The sequence below is a fragment of the Sturnira hondurensis genome, unplaced genomic scaffold (assembly GCF_014824575.4).
Source record: "Sturnira hondurensis isolate 20B ecotype Veracruz unplaced genomic scaffold, ASM1482457v3 Scaffold0010803, whole genome shotgun sequence".
NCBI classification, from domain to species: domain Eukaryota; kingdom Metazoa; phylum Chordata; class Mammalia; order Chiroptera; family Phyllostomidae; genus Sturnira; species Sturnira hondurensis.
The window spans coordinates 576,079-594,959 of NW_028083434.1; the positions used below are offsets into that span (position 1 = coordinate 576,079).

The 18,881-nt window shown below is 44.2% G+C and overlaps 1 protein-coding gene across 1 annotated transcript in view; it reads left to right on the forward strand.

Moving 5' to 3' along the window:
• The first annotated feature begins 2,480 nt into the window (after positions 1-2,480).
• Positions 2,481-18,881, forward strand: part of XPNPEP2 (X-prolyl aminopeptidase 2) — a 29,712-nt gene continuing 13,311 nt past the window's right edge. The window contains exons 1-11 of the mRNA XM_037059335.1: positions 2,481-2,529; positions 4,819-4,892; positions 6,347-6,457; positions 7,607-7,670; positions 8,690-8,794; positions 8,969-9,055; positions 10,200-10,346; positions 15,703-15,804; positions 16,613-16,694; positions 16,947-17,142; positions 17,919-18,008. Coding sequence (XP_036915230.1) covers positions 2,481-2,529; positions 4,819-4,892; positions 6,347-6,457; positions 7,607-7,670; positions 8,690-8,794; positions 8,969-9,055; positions 10,200-10,346; positions 15,703-15,804; positions 16,613-16,694; positions 16,947-17,142; positions 17,919-18,008 — 1,107 coding nt within the window. The remainder of the gene's footprint in view (positions 2,530-4,818; positions 4,893-6,346; positions 6,458-7,606; positions 7,671-8,689; positions 8,795-8,968; positions 9,056-10,199; positions 10,347-15,702; positions 15,805-16,612; positions 16,695-16,946; positions 17,143-17,918; positions 18,009-18,881) is intronic.

Consider the following 18,881-nt stretch of genomic DNA (forward strand, 5'->3'; position numbering starts at 1 on the left):
GCTTCCTGCGCAGGCCACAACAGAGAACTACAGTGACCTTCCAAACATCTTTGGTACAAGGACTCTTGGTCATTCGCCCACCCCACCCTGAATCATTGCTTTTTACCTTAGGCCTGTTGCCAACTTGGGTTCAAGTTCCCCAAACTGGTGACTAAAGACATTGGTTTTGAGATAAGAAGAAGGGAGGAGCAGAGGGGGAAGACAAGTGAGTCATGATTGACAGCAGGGGAAGGGCAGTGACCCTGAGGACAGAACCAGAGGACTAAATAGAGCCTTGGTAGCCTCTGAGACCATCCTCAGGGCAGAGTCCAGAAGATTGAGAGGGACATCTACAGTTTTATTTGCTGCCAGAGTTGGTTGCTTCAGCACAGCTAATTTTTGGTATAATATTAACTACTACTTCAGCAGTGTAGGATGTCAGGGACAGAAAGAACAAGGTACAGATAAAACAGGTATGAGTTCTAGTTACATATTTAGCCCTACAGAAACTTATATATCATTGATTCCTTAGGACATTAATCCTCATCACACCCCTAAGAACTTAGTACTATTATTACCCCATTTCATAGGTGAGGAAACTGTGAGCTAACAGAAGTAAAGTCACGGGCCTCGTACCATACAGCCAGTGGGTGACGGAGCTGGGATTGAAACTCGGGCAGTCTAGCTTCTTGGCTCATTGGTGAGTGCAGGGCTGTTTAATCCAGACAGCTGTCTTCAGGTTCATCTCTCCTGCTTCTCCACATTGCCCTATGCCCCCAACATGACCCCATTAAGTTGACGTGCTTACCTTTCCAGATGGCTAATATTGTATTATGCAGGGGGTGGAAGGGCCTTATTTAAGGGGGCATTTCTCCAGTCCTCTGATCTCTGGGAATAATTTCATTGTCAGTCTTGGAATGGTGGGGGGCAGAGGGTAGAGTAAAGGTAGTAGGAGAGTCAGAAGGCCCAGAACCACACAGGGTTCTCACAGTCCTTGTCCCTAGTCTATTCTCTGAGGCTTATGGTTCTGCCCTCAGCTTTTATTAGTGGAGGTGGAGTTCACTGAATCTCTTTATTCATTTAAACTCCCCTCCTTCAGGGAGTCTCAGAAAGGCCCCCTTTCCTTCTTTGAAATGGTATGTTATATTGTATTTGGATGGATTTGTTTAAAGCTGTCTTAAACTTGTTGTGCATGTAAGCAGATTATAAATATATGAAAAATAAAATAAAAAGGAATGAGTGGCTTGCCTCTGGGGCTTTCCAAGATAAGTGAGCACCTGTTCATTGGGTCTGTTTTTCTCTCAGAAGTATTCCTTTCTGGCTGAGGGTTCTAGAAGACATTTATTGGGAGTTGATTTGGCACTGGTGCAGTAAGTGGTTCTCTGATGCAGTAGCTGTGGAGACAAAGCTGGCTTCAGTTTCTTTTTTTAATATGTTTTATTGATTATGCCATTACAGTTGTTCCATTTCCCCTGCTTCATTCCCCTCCACCCTGCACACCCATTCCCTCCATTCCCCCCCTTCAGTTCATGTCCATGTGTCACAAGTTCTTTAGATTCTATACTTCCCATACTATTCTTGTCCTTCCCTCTGTCTATGCTACTTAGTCTCTGTACCTTCAGTTTCATCATTTCCTTTGTAGGGAGTAATGCTCTTTAGGAGTGACTGCAGAGGAACCAAAGCCATGTTCTAGAAGCTATGGCAAAAAAGCTATGTCCAGTTAACTAAATTTGTCTTCTGGGAGACCCAAACTCCCCTCTCTGGGCCTTCTGTCCTCTTCAGTGGTATCCCTTGAACCCTTCAAACAGGCCTTTGGGTCTTGTTCCCTCTCAGGTGTGAATGGCACTAACAATTCCACGAGAAAGGCAATCTTCCCTTCTGCCAGTGGCTGGCAGCATTTTACAGAATGGGCTTTCCCAAAGGGACTCAACCCAACTCAAGAAAGTAACTCTCCAGCTATAAACAGCTTCCTTGAGGGGTGAAGTGGTGCTTCCCAGGCAGTATGAAGAGAATACACTGACTTCGTCTGACACAGGCCATCTCAGAGGAGGAGGAAGGATAAAGATCTATCTTTAAGTAAAAGTGGGACAGTAGCCAGAGCCTGGTGTTGGGAAACTAATGGGAAATAGCTTGCCGAAGGAGGAGTATGGAATTCAGGAATGGGTGAGGCTGGTTGCTGTACCTAAAGGGGGCTGGGAGAAGCACCTTGATTGACACCAGTTGCTCCTCCTTTGTCTCAGATCTTTGGACTCTGCCCTGGGCAGGCTCACGCCTTATTCCAGAAGACTGGAAGCCAGCAGAGGCTTTTCTGCCCACTTTGACTTCCGGATCCCTGATAAACAACAGACCAGAGGGGGACTCTCCATCAACTAGCCAGGTACCTCCTCCATATTGCCAGCCCTTACCCCCTGGCTGCTCCTACCTGGGAAAGGCCTGGAGGAAGAGGCCTATCCACTTTCCACCATCCCTCCATTGACCTAGCACCAACATCTGGAGACTCCATGGCCTGGGATCCCTGGAGCCGCTGGCACTGGCTTGTCCTCATCTGTGGTATGTGCATCTCAGTCTTTCCATTGCTTCCCATGCTGGGAGAACAAGTTCAGTTGGAGAGCAACTCTGGCCTCCACTTCTGGGCTCAAAAATCATTGGAGTGAGGGCTGTGGCCCAGGTTGTCTCTTTTTCCCTTGGCCCCCCTCTCTGTCTTGAGGAAAAATAACACCAGGGCCAGTCCTTGGGGCCCTCAAGACTCAGGTCCAATCTGGTATGACACCTTTTCATTCCCACCTGTTAATGAAAAAAATGATTCTGGCACATGTTTTAAAAAGTAAGGAATATTTTATTCAAGACTATTGCAATAGGGACATTTAAATAGGGAAGGAAGATCAGACTCAACCCTGAATACAGCAAAGATGGCCAATGAGCAGAGTAAAAGGGTCAGTGGATGGGAAATTCCTAAAAGGAAACATCAAGGTTATGGAGATTCTTACTAAAGTGGCTTAATAGGATTCTTGTGGAAAGCAGGCCAGGGTGATCAGATATCAAGGGTGGGAGTGAGGAATCTGAACAAGTATCAAGGGGTGATCAGATATTAATGGTGGGAGATTCTCTCTAAACTCACTTAGCAAGATTCTTGCTAAGACTGGAAGATTCAGACCCAGAAAGCACAAGATTGCTGGGCCAAAGTCAAGGACTAATCAAAAAGAGGACTCAGGGGATCCTAATTAAAGCTTGGTTTTTGTCACTCCTATGGTGCCCCAGTTTTTCTCTTTAGTCACAACTACTGGTGACTGCCCAGCTCAGCATCCTCGATACTCACTCCACTTCCAGCTTTAGGGAGGCCTTGTTTTCCTTTCTTCTCTGTCAGCAGGACTTTTCTCATTCATTCAGCACACAGTTTCTGAGCACCTCTTCAGGTCCAGGCCCTGTGTCAGGAACCACAGACAATTTGGCTGCAGAGCCTGACCTTGAGAGCCACAGCCTAAACCTCAGAGAACAGCTATCTTTGTGTTCACAGGACAAAGGTTGGCTCAATCTTGCTTCTTATATTGGCATCTTAATGCTACCATTTTGCCAGAGATCTGTTCCCACAAAAATGATGGTTCAATTTCTTAAATCAATAGGATAGGTTTCATCACCCCCCCCCCTTGAGTTTATAAAAGTAAGACAACCAAGCAAGACCATTAGTGGTGTTAAACTCTAGTCACCCTCTTTCTATCTATATTTCAACCCACTCAGAAGGTAAAAGTACAGTGGGAGTGTCCATATTCAGGCCCCCATTACCTTCTGGGGAGACCCTCCTTAAAAGGTGGGATGATAGAGGGAAGAACTTTCAAAGACCACTGGACTTTTAGAGCCCAGAGCCTGTAGTACTTAGCTCAGTGCCTGGCATACAGTAGGCACTTAGGAAATGTTTCCTCAATGAATACTGGGTGCACAGGCCAAGTTGAAAACTAAGCCTCCATGTGCTCTGTCCCTTCTGTGGCACTACCCTCCCATGCTCGGGTTTTTTGTTTGTTTGTTTGGTTGGTTGGTTGGTTGGTTGGTTGGTTGGTTTTGTATTCAGATGGCCTAGGTTCAAACCACTGACTTACTGTGGCAAAACTTGGGCAAGTTACTAAACTTGTTTGGGCTTCAGCTTCCTCCTCCATAGAAAGTGGACAATAATACCCACCTCACAGAACTGTTAACAGGTATCAAATGAGATACTATAGATAAATTGCTGACTTCAGTGTCTCTCTAGCACATAGTAGGAGTTCTTTAATGTTAGCCCACATCTCCCCACCAGGTGGTGATTTGAGACTGAGATTGCTTGTCTTACATGCTTAAAACTAGCCTGGAATGATAGGCAGAGATTTGGATTATAAGAAATGGTACAAGTGGGCCTTGAATTTAAGTAAACCCAACATATATGAAATTAGATTTATAGAAGGGTAAAATGAAGGTAGGGTGATTATTTAGTGAGATCCTCTAAAGCATTTCAAAGAAAATTTGATTACAAAAATTTAATTTACACAGAACTTTTTCAGTTCAGTAGACCCTGAAGAGACTCAATTGGATTAGAAGGGAAAAAATTGATTTAATGAGCACTAAAACCCTTCCAAAAGTGGAAATCACTTGTCAATGAATCAGGTTTCTTTGATTGTGACCCAGAGTGCCGACCAATTCAGCCTGATTTCCTATAAAATGTGATTATTTTTATCCTCAAGGAGAGTTGGACCTCATCATGTGTTTCAAAGGATAAAGGGCTTGCAGGGAAGGAAGGAGGGTTGGGGGAACCGGTCCCTACACCTAGAAACTATCTGATCGCCAAGTAACCCTGGATTTTTCTCCCGATTCTAGTTTGTGCCTGGGGCCATGCAATGCCAGTGGACTCAAGAAGAGAAGGCATGAGAAACTGTTCAACCATCCCTCATGTGAGGCCCTGGCTCAGCCCACCCTGGCCCCTACCCTAGCCCTGCCCCACAGGTCCCATCATATTCTCCTTCTCCTATTGTCTCAGTTGTTAGCCTCTCTCTCTACAAACCTATCTCCTGATTTTTTGGAGTTTGGAGCCATTGTTTTGTATTAACATCATTCAGGAAGGGCAGCACATTCTCGGGTGTCTGATATCTGTCCTCACCCCTCCTTCGCACCCATTCCCACAGCAAGTTATCTACTTCTGTCCTGGCTTGGACTTGGACAACCCCATTAGAGGGAGGGAAGAGGGAAAATAAGGAGAGTGGGAGGCCCCTAGCTAACCTTTGGCTGAGTTTAGTCAGAGGACAAGAGGAGGATGGGAAGAAAGAAAACAAGAATTCTAGAGGAACAGCAAAAAGGGAGAAACAGATGTGACGATGAAGGAAGACAAGTTAGAAGAGCAAATAGAAGGGCAAGATAGGAAGGCCTAAGGTGTGAAAACCTGGAGAAGGCCTAATAAATTGGAGTTGAAAAGTCATCAGCTTCTTGGCTGGAGACTCTTTCCACAACCAGAACAGGGTGAAAGAGCTTTCCCCAGGCAAGGGTAGGTGAAAAGGTGAGAGCTAATGGGCCTGCCAACATCCACTAAGCTTCAGGAGTACATCTGCTTGCATTGTCAAGTTTATGAGACCCCTGGGGCAGGCAGTGGGTGGGGCAGCCATATTACTTTTATATTAAAACAAACATGGTTATATTGTGGGATAGAGGGAAAAACAAAATAAAATAAATACCCCCCCCCCCGTATTTTATTTTAGAGATAAAACAGTCTTTTCAAAAATGTCTAGCTTAGAGGGAATCTTTCTGGACAATGTCCCAAAACCCTGAGGGTACTCATGCACCTTCCTGTGCCATTTGAGACCAGTGACTGGAAACTTGAAAAAGTCCCCAAGGTAGTGTTGTCAGATGAGATGCAGGATGCCAAATTACATCTGAATTTCAGATAATGTATAATATTTTGTATAAGTATGCCCCAAATAGTGCATGGCACATACTTATACTAAATCATTATTCATTGTTTATCTGAAATTCAAATGTGACTGGGTGAGATCCTGTATTTTTATTTAGTAAATTAGCAATGCTACCTCCAAGGTATGCAAAGAGACTTTTCCCTGCAACTTTCACCCATACCTGCATCCTAGACTCAGGTCCCATTACTGTCACAAATGATCCCTCTCAAGCTCTTCAACACTTCATCTGCACTCAACTCATGCACCTTAATCTAAATTAACCCACAGCATCAGCTGCTGCACTATCCCTCTCCAGGCTGGTCCAGCCTCCTGACCCTACCAGCCCATAATCCCTGTCTAAGAAGAGGCTGGTGGCTCCTCTGGATGCTGGGGGCCCAGGTGTCATTTTCTCTAAGCAATATGTGTTTATGTGTGTGTCTTGGTGTCTTCCTGTCCTGTGTCAGTACCTTCCAGTTACTGTGATCAATACCACAGAGCAGCTCATAGCCCTTCGCCAGCAGATGTACACAAATAATCTTTCTGCCTACATCATCCCGAACACGGATGCCCACATGGTAAGGAATGGCTCTACCCCCACCCTTGCCCTTTCTGCTACCCTGGCAGGGGCCTATGAGAACAGGCCACAAACAAATTGTTAAGACTCAGGAGATGAAGGAAGAGGAAGTATTTGACAGTCAAAGGGAAGGAAGTAGAGAGGTTGGACATGGGAGTTCAGGGCAGCTGAAAGAATGCAATCCATTACATAGGAGAGAAGACATTGCCAAATCTTGACTTTAAGCCATAAAACTATAAGCAACTTCAGAATGGATTTTGATCACTTCCTAAATGGCAAATTCAGAATGAATGCTTAGGGTACCCTCCCCTAGGAGGTTAGAATGTGAGCTGGGAATTGGACTGGAAAAATGCTAAGCTTCCTTCCTGTTCAGCTATTCACATAACCTAATGGATGGAGCATTGAAATTATCCACAACCCAGACTGCATGAATCTGGGGTATGGGCTGGGGGAGGAGGAGCATATAGAAAACAAGATGAACTGGAGAAGAGTTGCTTTTCCCAAAGCAGCACCCCTGCCCACCCATCTCACCCTTTTCCACTACTGCTTCCCCCTCCACCTCACCCACCTTTCCAACATGAACCCAGTTGGAAGAGGAGGAATTTTCAGTGTCAATAAGAATACTTGAATTAATTTTCCCACTTGCTGGGAAACACAAAGAACCTTGGGTAAGTGTCCAAACTTCTCTGAGCCTCAGTTTCCCCTTCTGCAAGATAGAAAGAATGAAATCTATGCCTGAAGATTATGAGGATCAAAATACAATAATGTGTAAATCCCTCTGCAAAAAATATTTTTGATATAATCAGTGTTCAATGCTAGACTTGGTGGCATGGAGGGACAGCTGGAAGGAAGGACCCAGAAGAGCCAAAAACATGCTCCCAGACTGCACAGAACTTGCATTCTAGCCTTTGCAGAACCATCAGTCCATTGCTAGATGTGGGGTTTAGATTCTAAGAGATATGGCTGTTCAAAGGAAAAATCCTGAGAGCTGTGGAAAGTTCCAGAGGGCTTCCTGGAAGAGCTGCCCAGCATGCCTGGGCTTGTATGACTAGTTAAATCTGACCAGAAAGAACTGGGATGTGGTCTGAAGCTTTCCATATGGGGTCTGAGTTCATGAAAAAAGATAATGATAGTGTTATTGGTTTCCTAGAGCGAGTACATTGGTGAACATGACAAGCGGCTTACATGGATTACAGGCTTTACAGGGTCTTCAGGTAACAACCATTACCCTGCCCTCCTTGCTTCTGTTGGTTGGCTCAGAGGTGGTCACAGATGCCCTTATGTGGCTAGATCTCAGCAGCTGGGACTCCGGGATGTAGTATCTAATAAACCTTGCTACTCTGCCTCCCCTCCGCCACTCAAAAAAATGTCACAAGGGCAGGTGCCCCATCAGATTCCCCAGAGCACACATTTCATAATTCACCAGCCACGCTTCTGCATGAGGCAGATGGTCCTCCTGGGCTTCCCTCCCATGCTCACTGCCTCTGCCACAGCCAGGCCAAGCCTAGCACTCCCTGGGCTTCTTTTCTGGAACAGTTGCTATTCCTATGTCTAGCCACTAGGAGCCTGCTTATTTCCTTCACACAGTGCCTCACTTGGGGACAAAGTTTTGCTTTGCTGGTCCTTTTAGGGGAAAAAATCGCCTCACATGGCCAAGTGAGATATAAATATAGAAGCCTTACATAGGGTCCCAATTTCCGAAGGGGACTTCTATGTTGACCCTGGCCCCTTGAATAAAAAGCAAGGTTCCCTTGCTGATCCTTAAACATTCATCCTCTGGGCTTCAAGCTGCCTTGCCTTGCCCATCATAAACCCTTCTTTTTGCCAAAGTTGCTGGATTTGGCTTCTCTCCCTATCCTCAACTAAGCCCCTGGCTTAGTGTCCCTCTAAGCCAATGGGTCTTGATATTGACTACACACCATCTTTCCTGAGAGAAATGACATGCAGCATCTACTCTTTTGAATTGCCAAAAGCAGACCCTACCCACTTCTACTTTTAGAAGTCTTAATGGCTCCCTTAGGCAAGGCCCTCAATACAAAGCAGGGCACCTTTTCTGCTGGCTTCCATCAAGGCTCTCTTTACATCTCTTGCCTCATTTCCTTCCAATAGAGGAGAGAAACTCTTTCTAGGGGCCCCTGTGACATTCTCAGAGCCAGCAATGTATTGAACATGCATTAAACTACCACATCCCTCAGTTTTACCCTCACCTCCAAGTTTATCTGTTATGCCCCAGGAACTGCAGTGGTGACCATGGGGAGAGCAGGTCTCTGGACTGACAGTCGCTACTGGATCCAGGCTGAGCAGGAGATGGACTGCAATTGGGAACTCCATAAGGAAGGTAAAAGGACCACATGGGTTCGTCCCCATGTGGGGAAATTTAAGGCAATCTCTAAACTTTGAGGGTGCTATCAAGGAAGACACACATAATGCAGCTGTCACAAGAAGAAATCTGACTGGAGGGAATGGTGCTGGCCCTGGAGGTGATCTCTGTTCCTTCCTGTCTTTCTCTAAGTTGGCAGTTCCCCCATTGTCAGCTGGCTCCTCACTGAGATTCCTGCTGGAGGACGTGTGGGTTTCGATCCCCTCCTCTTCTCCATTGGTAAGTTCTTCCTCTACTCCCTATATATGTCTCCACCAATGAGGGTGACTCAGCTTTCCTGGGATGTAAAGAAACATACCTTGATAGAAGGAAGGGTAGGGTAACTCTAAAGGTAGAATGTTCAAACTTGCGGTTGCAGAATATTTTGCAACAAAAACCTATTTGTGGATTATGTAATAAAAACATATTTCAAATAATGGTTACATATTTTTAAAGTTATGAGTGCAGAGACCAAATTTAAAAGACTCAGAGAAGTATTAAGATCTAGCAGATAAATAGGCTAGGTTTTACTTGAACCCAGACCAATCCTCTCTGACCTAGAATTCTACCAATTAGGACTCTAGAATCACTTGATAGACCCTCTCCTGGAATGCAGCTTGGAAGGGTCAAAGGAGTTGAGAGGGCTTCTAAGTACAGAAGCACAGTCCTCTCTCTCCAGAAATACAACTTTTTGAGTTCTGGGGCTCCAGCTGACTGGCTAGCCTGACCCCAAGGATGGAGCCCTCATAAATATGCACTAAAGGCTTCCAAGTTAAAAATGGCTTCTTTGACAACATTTGCAATGACATGAACATCAACATTCCTTTGGGCTGTGTCATTGAAGTTCAGCTAAAATGGATAGTCTCTCTCTGCCTAGGAGGCTCAGTTGGTTGGAGTGTCATCCTGTACGCTAAAAGGATGCAGGTTCGATTCCCAGCCTGGGTGCATGTGGGAGGCAACTGATCAATGTTCCTGTCTCACATCTCTCTCTCTTTCTCTCTCTCTCTCTCTCTCTCACACACACACACACATACACACACTGATAAAAACATTCTGGGGTGAGGATTTAAAATAAAAATTTTAAATAAAACGAACAGTACTAAAAGAGGGCCCCACAGCCATTGGCACTTAATGACTTTAGCCAATGGGCTGTAGACAGCCTTGGGGTGGGCTCAGGGAAATTAGGTTTTGGAAATGGAAAGAGGAAGGTGAGAGTACATGACTGAGAGGGCCAGACTGCTTGCACAGGCTCTGGGCAGCTGGGGCTGCAGAAGCAGAACAGGAGACAGAGTAGATAAGGACTAATTGTTCCTGAAAATTGTGTCATGATTCTTCCTGATGTGTAAGTGAGCAGGGAACAAGTGACTTCTTCCTGTCTTTGCAGGAACTTGGAAGAGTTATGACACGGCTCTCAAAGGTTCTGACAGAGAGCTGGTTTCCATCAAAACCAACCTTGTGGACCTGGTATGGGGGTCAGAGAGACCTCCAGTTCCAAACCAGCCCATTTATTTCCTGCAGGAGAAGTTCACAGGTAATTCCCCAAGCCGACCCTTATTCCTAACATGCAGCAACACGGGTCCCTGCTGCTGTTACTTTGGCTGAAAATTTTTTTTCCTAAGAAGTACGAAAGCAATGGACCTCAAACCTTCATGTACATTCAAATTGAATGGGATGCTTGTTTACAATGCAGACTTCTTGGCCTTTTCAAAAGTGAGTCTGAATCAAAAGCCCTTGGACCACATGTAGAAAGTGGATAGATAAAGAGTGTTAGTATTGAAGCTAGAGGGAGCAGGGATGGAGAAAACAAGAAAGTCAGAGAAAGATGAAAAATAACACACTTTTTTGAAGAGAGAAAAAACATGATTTGAGTTGCTTAGCTGGTATTGAAGACCAGCTCATAATGAATCATTCAAACATTGACTTCCAGCCTTCCTGTGATGAGGAATTTATATTTGCGATTGCTGGGGTTGGGTAAGCAGGGGTGGACAAAGTGAGCAAATAATCTTGGGGTAAGTGTGTGGCACAGATTAAGGTTAGGGTTATGGCTGGACCACAAAGGAAAGTTAACTGACCCCAAAATGTCTGACATCAATAATCTTGACCCTGCTGACACCATGTAAATATGTCATAAAATAGCACAATGCTCTATGATTCTTGTAAGTAGTAACTAAAATCCTGACAGGACCAGGCTATTGATTCTGAATCAGTGTCTTGGCCACCACCATCTCCTACCTTTCTGGGAATCCTGAATGAGCCAATGGACTTGGATTCCTAGGAATATTGGGCAATTTGTGGAAATATTTGGGAAATCCCTTTCCACATGAAGGTCCATGTACATTTGTTGTTTGGAAAAGAGTCAAAGAGCAGGATGGAAATTTCAAAATAGCAGTTTGATGAAATAAGTTAAAATTGTGTCCAATTTTCTTTGTCCTGTCTGTTCTGATGTAAACTTGCAGAATCATTCTTTCTGCATCTTGACAGTTTTTTTTTCATTTAAAAAAAAAGGATTTTGTTTCTTTATCTTTAGGGGGGAAGGGAAGGAGAGAGGGAGAGAAATATCAATGTATGGTTGCCTCTCGTGAGTCCCCTGCCGGGAATTGGCCTGCAACCCAGGCCTGTGCCCTGACTGGGAATCAAACTGTGATCCTCTGGTTTGCAGGCCTGTGCACAATCCACTGAGCTACACCAGCCAGGGCTCATGGTGCATTTTATCTGGTCCTAGGGTCCCTCTAGGTGAAGACACTAGTGTAGCTTCTGCCACTGACCATAAATGTTGTCTGACGGACACTTCCCAGTGCCGCACATCCAACGTGGCAGAAGCTACCGTGGCAGAAGGGCCTCACCTTTGACCCCCTCCTAGAGTCCATGATGAAGACTCTGACACCCAACCGTTGGCCAGGCTGAGCTGTCACACAAGAACTCACGTTATAAATCATCAGCTGAATTTTCCAGTTCCTCTGCTGCGTGCTATCTGTGCATCAGACCTGCTGCCCCCGCCCTGCTCATCTGCCACACCACTGCAGGGCTGTGCAGCAGATAAAGAGGACAGACATCCCAGCAATCACAGCTGATGCTGGTTGTGTCACCCTGGGCCACAGTATCGCAGCCCCTGGTGCTCACCTCCGTTTTCTTTTTTAAAAAATATATTTTATTGATTATACCATTACACTTGTTGTTCTATTCCCCCTTCATTCTCCTCCACCCTGCACACACACCCCACCATTTCCCCCCTTTAGTTTATGACCACGTGTCTCAAGTTCATTAGATTCTATATTTCCCCTATTATTCTTGCCTCCCCCCTATCTATTTTCTACCTACTGTCTATGCTATTTTCTGTACCTTCTCCCCCCTTCTCCTCCTCCCACATCCCTGTTGATAACCCTCCTTATGTTCTTCATTTCTATGGTTCCACTCCTGATCTAGCTGTCCTCTTGGTTTGCTTTTATTTTAGGTGTGGTTGTTAATAACTGTGAGTTTGCTGTCCTTTCACTGTTTATGTTTTTCATATTCTTTTTCTTAGATAAGTCCCTTTAACATTTCATATAATAAGGGCTTGGTGATGATGATCTACTTGAATTTGATCTTATCTGAGAAGCACTTTATCTGTCCTTCCATTCTAAATGAAAGCTTTGCTGGATAAAGCAATCTTGGATGTAGGTCTTTGGATTTCATGACCTGGAATACTTCTTTCCAATCCCTTCTTGCTGGTAAGGTCTCTTTTGAGAAATCCTCTGACAGTCTGATGGGAACTCCTTTGTAGGTGACTGTCCCCTTATCTCTTGCTGCTTCTAGGATTCTCTCCTTCATTTTAATCTTGGGCAATGTGATTATGATGTGCCTTGGTGTGTTCCTTCTTGGGTCCAACTTCTTTGGGACTCTCTGAGCTTCCTGGATTTCCTGGAAGTCTATTTCTTTTGCCGGACTGGGGAAGTTCTCCTTTATTATTTGTTCAAATATGTTTTCCACTCGTGGCTCTTTCTTTTCCCCTTCTGGTACCCCTATAATTCAGATGTTGGAACGTTTAAAGATGTCCTGGAGGTTCCTAAGCCTCTCCTCATTTTTTTGAATTCTTATTTCTTCATTCTTTTCTGGTTGGATGTTTTGTTCTTCCTTCTGGTCCACTCCATTGATTTGAGTCCCAGTTTCCTTTCCATCACTATTGGTTTCCTGTGCATTTCCCTTCATTTCAATTAGTTTAGCCTTCATATGTTCCTCTAATTTATGACTATAATCAACCAGTTCTGTGAGCATCCTGATCAGCAGTATTTTGAACTGTGCATCTGAGAGGTTCGCTATTTCTCGATCGCTTAGAGTTATTGGCTCTGGGGCTTTGAGTTCTTCTTGAGCCATATTTTGGACTGTTCATGCCTGTTATGTATGAGGAGCGGAGCCCTAGGTGTTCACCAGGGTGGGGCAACTCAGTGGCTGGGTTGTGACACTGTATGTGGGGGTGGGGTCAAAGGAAATCTATGGCAGTCCCATCTGCCTCCTCCCTCTGCCGGGGCCTGTGTGGTCCATCTCACTGCTCACACCTCTGCTGGTTTATCTGCACATGAATGTGTGACCACACTCAGCCTGCCCTGCACCCTCACTGGGTCCTCGATGCTACCCCCACTGCCTGCACGCCTGGGTCGCCTGGGTCGGGGGATCCTTCCTGCTGGACCCAGCTCCACTGTTGGCTCCGCCCCTCTTACCAGTCCTGGTAGAACGGTTCATTGCTGTCAGACTTCCATATAGTTGAGCCTTCTGTTCTTTGGCTGCGTCTTTGTTTACTAAACCTTTGTTGTATTCAAACTTGGTTGTGAGAGAAGGCACAGTGTTTCCCTCTATGCTTCCATCTTGGCGGATGCATCTTGACAGTTTTTAAAGAAACTTACTATCCAAGGTTATTCAATCAAAAATAAAACTTAATTCATTCAGATAAGTTATGTCGGGAAGGGGAGGATGGAATAAAGAGAAAAACCTCCCAGGAACTGGGAGACAATTTGCATGAGGTTTTTTTTTTTTTTTCAATTTGCATGAGTTTTGTCACTTCCCACAAGTGAGGGAAAACTGAGCCATCGTAGGCTGCTAGCCCTCAAGGAAGAGACTCAAAGTTCTTGAGTCTGTAAGGTTATACAGTTGAGAGACTGTTTCTACAGCAACTCATAGGTTTCAAAGTGTAGAAAAGGCAAAAACATGAAAAGTTAGTTACTCAAAGATAGTTGTATATATCAGACACTTTAAATTTACTTTCATTATTTGTCTCAAAAATGTCACATTCATAAACCTTGAAAACAATTCTAAGTGAAAGTAGCCAGTCAGGTAAAGCCCCGTATTTTATGGTTCCATTTGTGTGAGATATCTAGCAGAGGCAAATTCATTGAGACAGAAAGCAGATCAGTGGTTTCTAGCTGCTGGGAGAAGGTGGGAATGGGGAGTGACTGCTTAAAGACTACAGGGTTTCCTTTGGGGATGATGAAAACATTCTGGAATTAGATAGTGGTAGTGGTTGCACAATCTTATGAATGTTCTTAAAGCCACTGAATTGTACACTTTAAAATGGTTAAAAAGATACATTTTGTGGTATGTGTATTTTAAAACAATAAAATAAAGTGAATCTTAAAAAGTATCATACCCAAAGCTTTGTTTCTCGTTGAATCATTTTACCTATCTGCATAAAGTTTTTTAATGGTATTAAGTTATTTATGCTAATCTCTGAGCCCAACTAGGACATTATTAAGAGTTTATGACCTTCTGCCAGTAAATTCCTAGCCCTGTGTAGAGGTAGACTCTTTAGACTCTCTCTTTACAGGAAACAAAAATAACAGATGAAAACTTAAGTCCTAGGAGCAGGATACAAGTGTCCCAGAAAGGAAAGCTCTGTGACACTGAGTTTAAGGACAGGTTTGAAAACTGGCAATGTTAGCAAGATAGTCCAATATCTGTACAGATTAAGAGTGTAATCCATGTACTCAAATGTATTGGGTTCAAATCTCAGCTTCATCCCTTGCCAGCTATAAGGCCCTAGATATGTCACTTTGCCTCCCCTAAGACTCTGTGAAATGAGCCAAGTAAGAATTAACACAAAGTATACAAAGTGTTTAGCTCAGAACTATGGCTGATTAAGCACTGGGCTTACTGCAGGAACGAGGCTTACACCTGGCCCAGCCCTATTCCTTTGTCCCTCAAGTGGTACTGTTCTCTTGATCTCTGTTCTGCATGTGTATTTTTTAAAATTTAAGAAAAATTTTTAAATTTTATTTGTTGTTCAAATACAGTTGTCTGCCTTTTACTCCCATCCCAGCCCACCAAAGACACTGCATGCATATTTATTGATCAGAAAGTTATACCAGTCTTACTGTACCCCAAGACATCATTCCACGTGTATTATAAGTATCAATTCAGTGTAAAGGGGGCATAAATGGTGATGGAAGGAGACTTAACTTTGGGTGGTGAATACACAATTCAATATACAGATGATGGATTATAGAAGTGTATACTTGAAACTTATTTAATTTTATTAACCAATGTCATCTCAATAAATTAAATGAATTTTCTTAAAAATATGAATTAATTTGATCACCATAACAACCCTAATGATACTATCTTTATGATCCATTCTTATTTTACTCATGTACAAAACAAGACACAGAGGTGCTAATTTGCCCAAAAGCACCCAGCCAGTAATGACAGAACTAGGATTTGAACCAAGGTAGTCTGGGTCTATAGCCCATATCCCTAATCCCTAATGACTACACAAGTAGAAGTTTGTTTTTTAAAAAACAGTTTTGCTGCTTTTAAAGAAATGAAAACATTTCTCCCATTTCCCTAACAGAGCCCCCTCAGAAAGAGTGTCAAAGAGAAGGTATGTTACTCATGCTTTCTTTGGGCTCCTTTGCTTCTAGGGAGCACCTGGCAGGAGAAAGTATCTAACATCCGCAGTCAGATGCAGAAGCATCCCAAGGTCCCAACTGCTGTGCTTCTGTCGATGCTTGATGAGACAGCCTGTGAGTATAGATTTGAAGATATGCGTGGCACCTGGGTTCCCCTAACCCCCAAGCCTACTGGGCCCTGCAAGCATAGGACTCTTCCCCCAACTACCAGGTACCCACTAAGTTCTGAGAGCTCTGTGGCCATGGCCTATGGCCAGGGTGTCAAACTCATTTACACTGGGGGCCATATCAGCTTTACAATTGCCTTCAAAGGGCCAAATGTAATTTCAACTCCTTAATGGTTAAGGAGTAGTTAGATTTATACAGTCATAAAATTATTTTGGTCCTTTGAAGGGGAGGAGGAAGGAGATCATGTCTACTGAATAAGGCAATAAGGAAGCCCAGGGCAAGCTGGGGCCAGCCTCCAGGCCACTGATGGAATGGCCTGACCACAGTAGCAAAGGTTCCTGTCTCATTAATGGGAAGAATCCTAACAAACACTCCCCAGGGACCCAGCCACCATCCCATGGCACTCACATACCCAGCTTTAGCAGCTAGTGCAGCTCTGTTCTGTCCCCATGTTATGCAGGGCTTCTTGCCTGACCCCAGCTCTATGTTTCAGATAATCTGGGAAACCACTGAAACTATGTACTAGCTGCTGTCTGGGTATCTGCATGTTTCTGGCACAAAAGGTGCATAGCTCTCATCCCTGCTTCAAAGACACACCCACCCACAAATACTAAGAAATATGCAGAGGTAGATGAAGCGCATATGTTACTGGCAACCTTTAGGGTGCCTAAGCAAACAGTGTGGCATGAGCATCAAATGTGCTGGCCTTAGGCAGTTCAGCCTCATAAATGGTCCTCATCATCTTCTTCCCCAGGGCTCTTCAATCTGCGCAGTAGTGACATCCCTTACAACCCCTTCTTCTATTCCTACACACTGCTCACGAACTCTTCCATCAGGTATGCCTTTTCCTTTGCTTGCTGTGGTGGAGTTCCTACAATTTCCACCCTTCTCTGCTCCACCATTTACCCAACCCCAATATGCAGACTTCCTATGACCTTGGAACTTTTCTTGACCCTTTGCCTCCTATTCCTACCTGCTCCAAATCTGGAGTTCTCTGCTCCCTGACCTCCAGAAAAAAAAGGGCCTCTGGTTCTTTGCATTGTCCTTAGAGAGTCTCACGACCCTCCCGGTCTTGCCTCCCCACCCAGGTTATTTGTAGACAAGAGTCGCATTAACTCTGAGACACTGCAGTATCTGAACTCCAGCTGTACAGGCCCCATGTGTGTGCAACTCCACAATTACAGCCAAGTCTATGACAAAGTCCAAGAGTATGCCTCAGGAGCCGTGAAGATATGGATTGGGACCAGCAATACTATGTATGCACTCTACAAAGTGATACCTGAGGTGAGTTTGCCAGGCCCCAACCCAAGCCAGGCACTGCCCCACTCTAGCCCTGGTAAGTCTCATCTAAAGTGAGGCCACAGCTCCTTGGTCATTCAGGCAGTTGGTCAGTCAACAATGGTGTAGTAAGTCCCTTTCTAGGCCTCCATAGGAAGAGAAGGAAGAAAAACTGAATGTCTACCCACAGAAAATTCAGAGATTGTCAAGGAAGTGACAGGGAATACAACCTGGTAGAGCAGAGGCTTTGAAGTAACCAAACCTGAGCCTGAATCCTGGCTTTGCTCCTAGGTGGCTATGCAATGACCTTGGACAACTGCTTAGCCAAGATGAGCCCTGTTACCTCACCTGTAAAATGGTGATAAGAGTCCCAACCTCAGAGGAGTTGCTCTCAGGAGCTTTAGAGGAGATAGAGTGTGTAAAACCCAATGCCTCACACACAGCAGGCACTCAATAAATGGCAGATGTTAGAGAATGATATATGCAGGAAACTCACCCTGTCAAAATAGCCCATTGACTAACAGAGACCAGGCTCTGGTATGTCCCAGAGTGCTGGTGGGATCCAGAGGCAGGAAATGATCTGGAGCAGAAAGGGAGGGAAGGTTAAGCTGGCCATATAAGACTAGGAAAGACCTGCATAGTCCGAAAGCACATAAGGAAAAGTCATTGCCACCACAGGAATGGGCAAGTCTCCCCTTAGCAGGGCTTTCCAGCTAATCCTTTCCAAACACCACTGTGCCCTGGAAAAGGTTCCCAGGTCTCTTCTTCTCTGCCCATGACAGGATAAAGTTGTAGCAGAAACCTACTCACCAGTGATGATAACCAAAGCAGTGAAAAACAGCAAGGAGCAGAACCTCCTCAGGGACAGCCATGTAAGTCCATGGGCAGGCACAATGGCCTTTTTGGAGCTCCCAATCTGATGAGTTAGAAAGAAGGCCTTGCAGGGGGAGCCTATAAAAGCCCCTTCACTGAAACAAAAGTGGGAACAGAATTCTGGGCACTCACCAGTGCTTTACTCCCTTACTTCCAACATGGTACAATGGTTCAGAACACGGGCCTTGAAGCTAGGATATCAGAGTTCAAACCCCAGGTCCTCCACTTACCTCCTAGCTGGGTGACCTTGGGCAAGTTGCTTCACCTCTCTGGGCCTCATTTGTAAAATGAGGATTATAATAGTAACCACAGCAGAGGGTTGTTTTGAAGATTAAATAAATGTAAATAAATATACAATGTATATATTATACTACATAGAATATGTGTATATAAAACGCATATATTATAATATAAGTAAAATAGTCATCCCTCGATATCCACAGAAGATTGGTTCCAGGACCTGCTCAGATACCAAAATCTGCAGATGCTCAAGTCCCTTATGTAAAATGGCATAGTATTTGCATATAACCAACACACATCCTCCCATATACTTTAAATAATCTCTAGATTACTTACAATAACTAATTACAGGGTGGGGCAATGGTAAGTTTACAGTTTTGAGTAAACAAACACAGAGTGTATTTTTGTACTATTATTTATTAATTATTGTATTATTTCCATAAAAACAACTGTAAACCTACTTTTGTCCCATTCTGTAATTGTTATAACTGTATTGTTTAGGGATCAACTCTCTGAATTTTTTTCAGATATGTTTGATCCATGATTGGTTGAATCTGTGAATGTGGAACTTGTGCCTATGGAGGACTTACTGTACATAATAACTATTAATAAATGATTGATATGTTTAAATA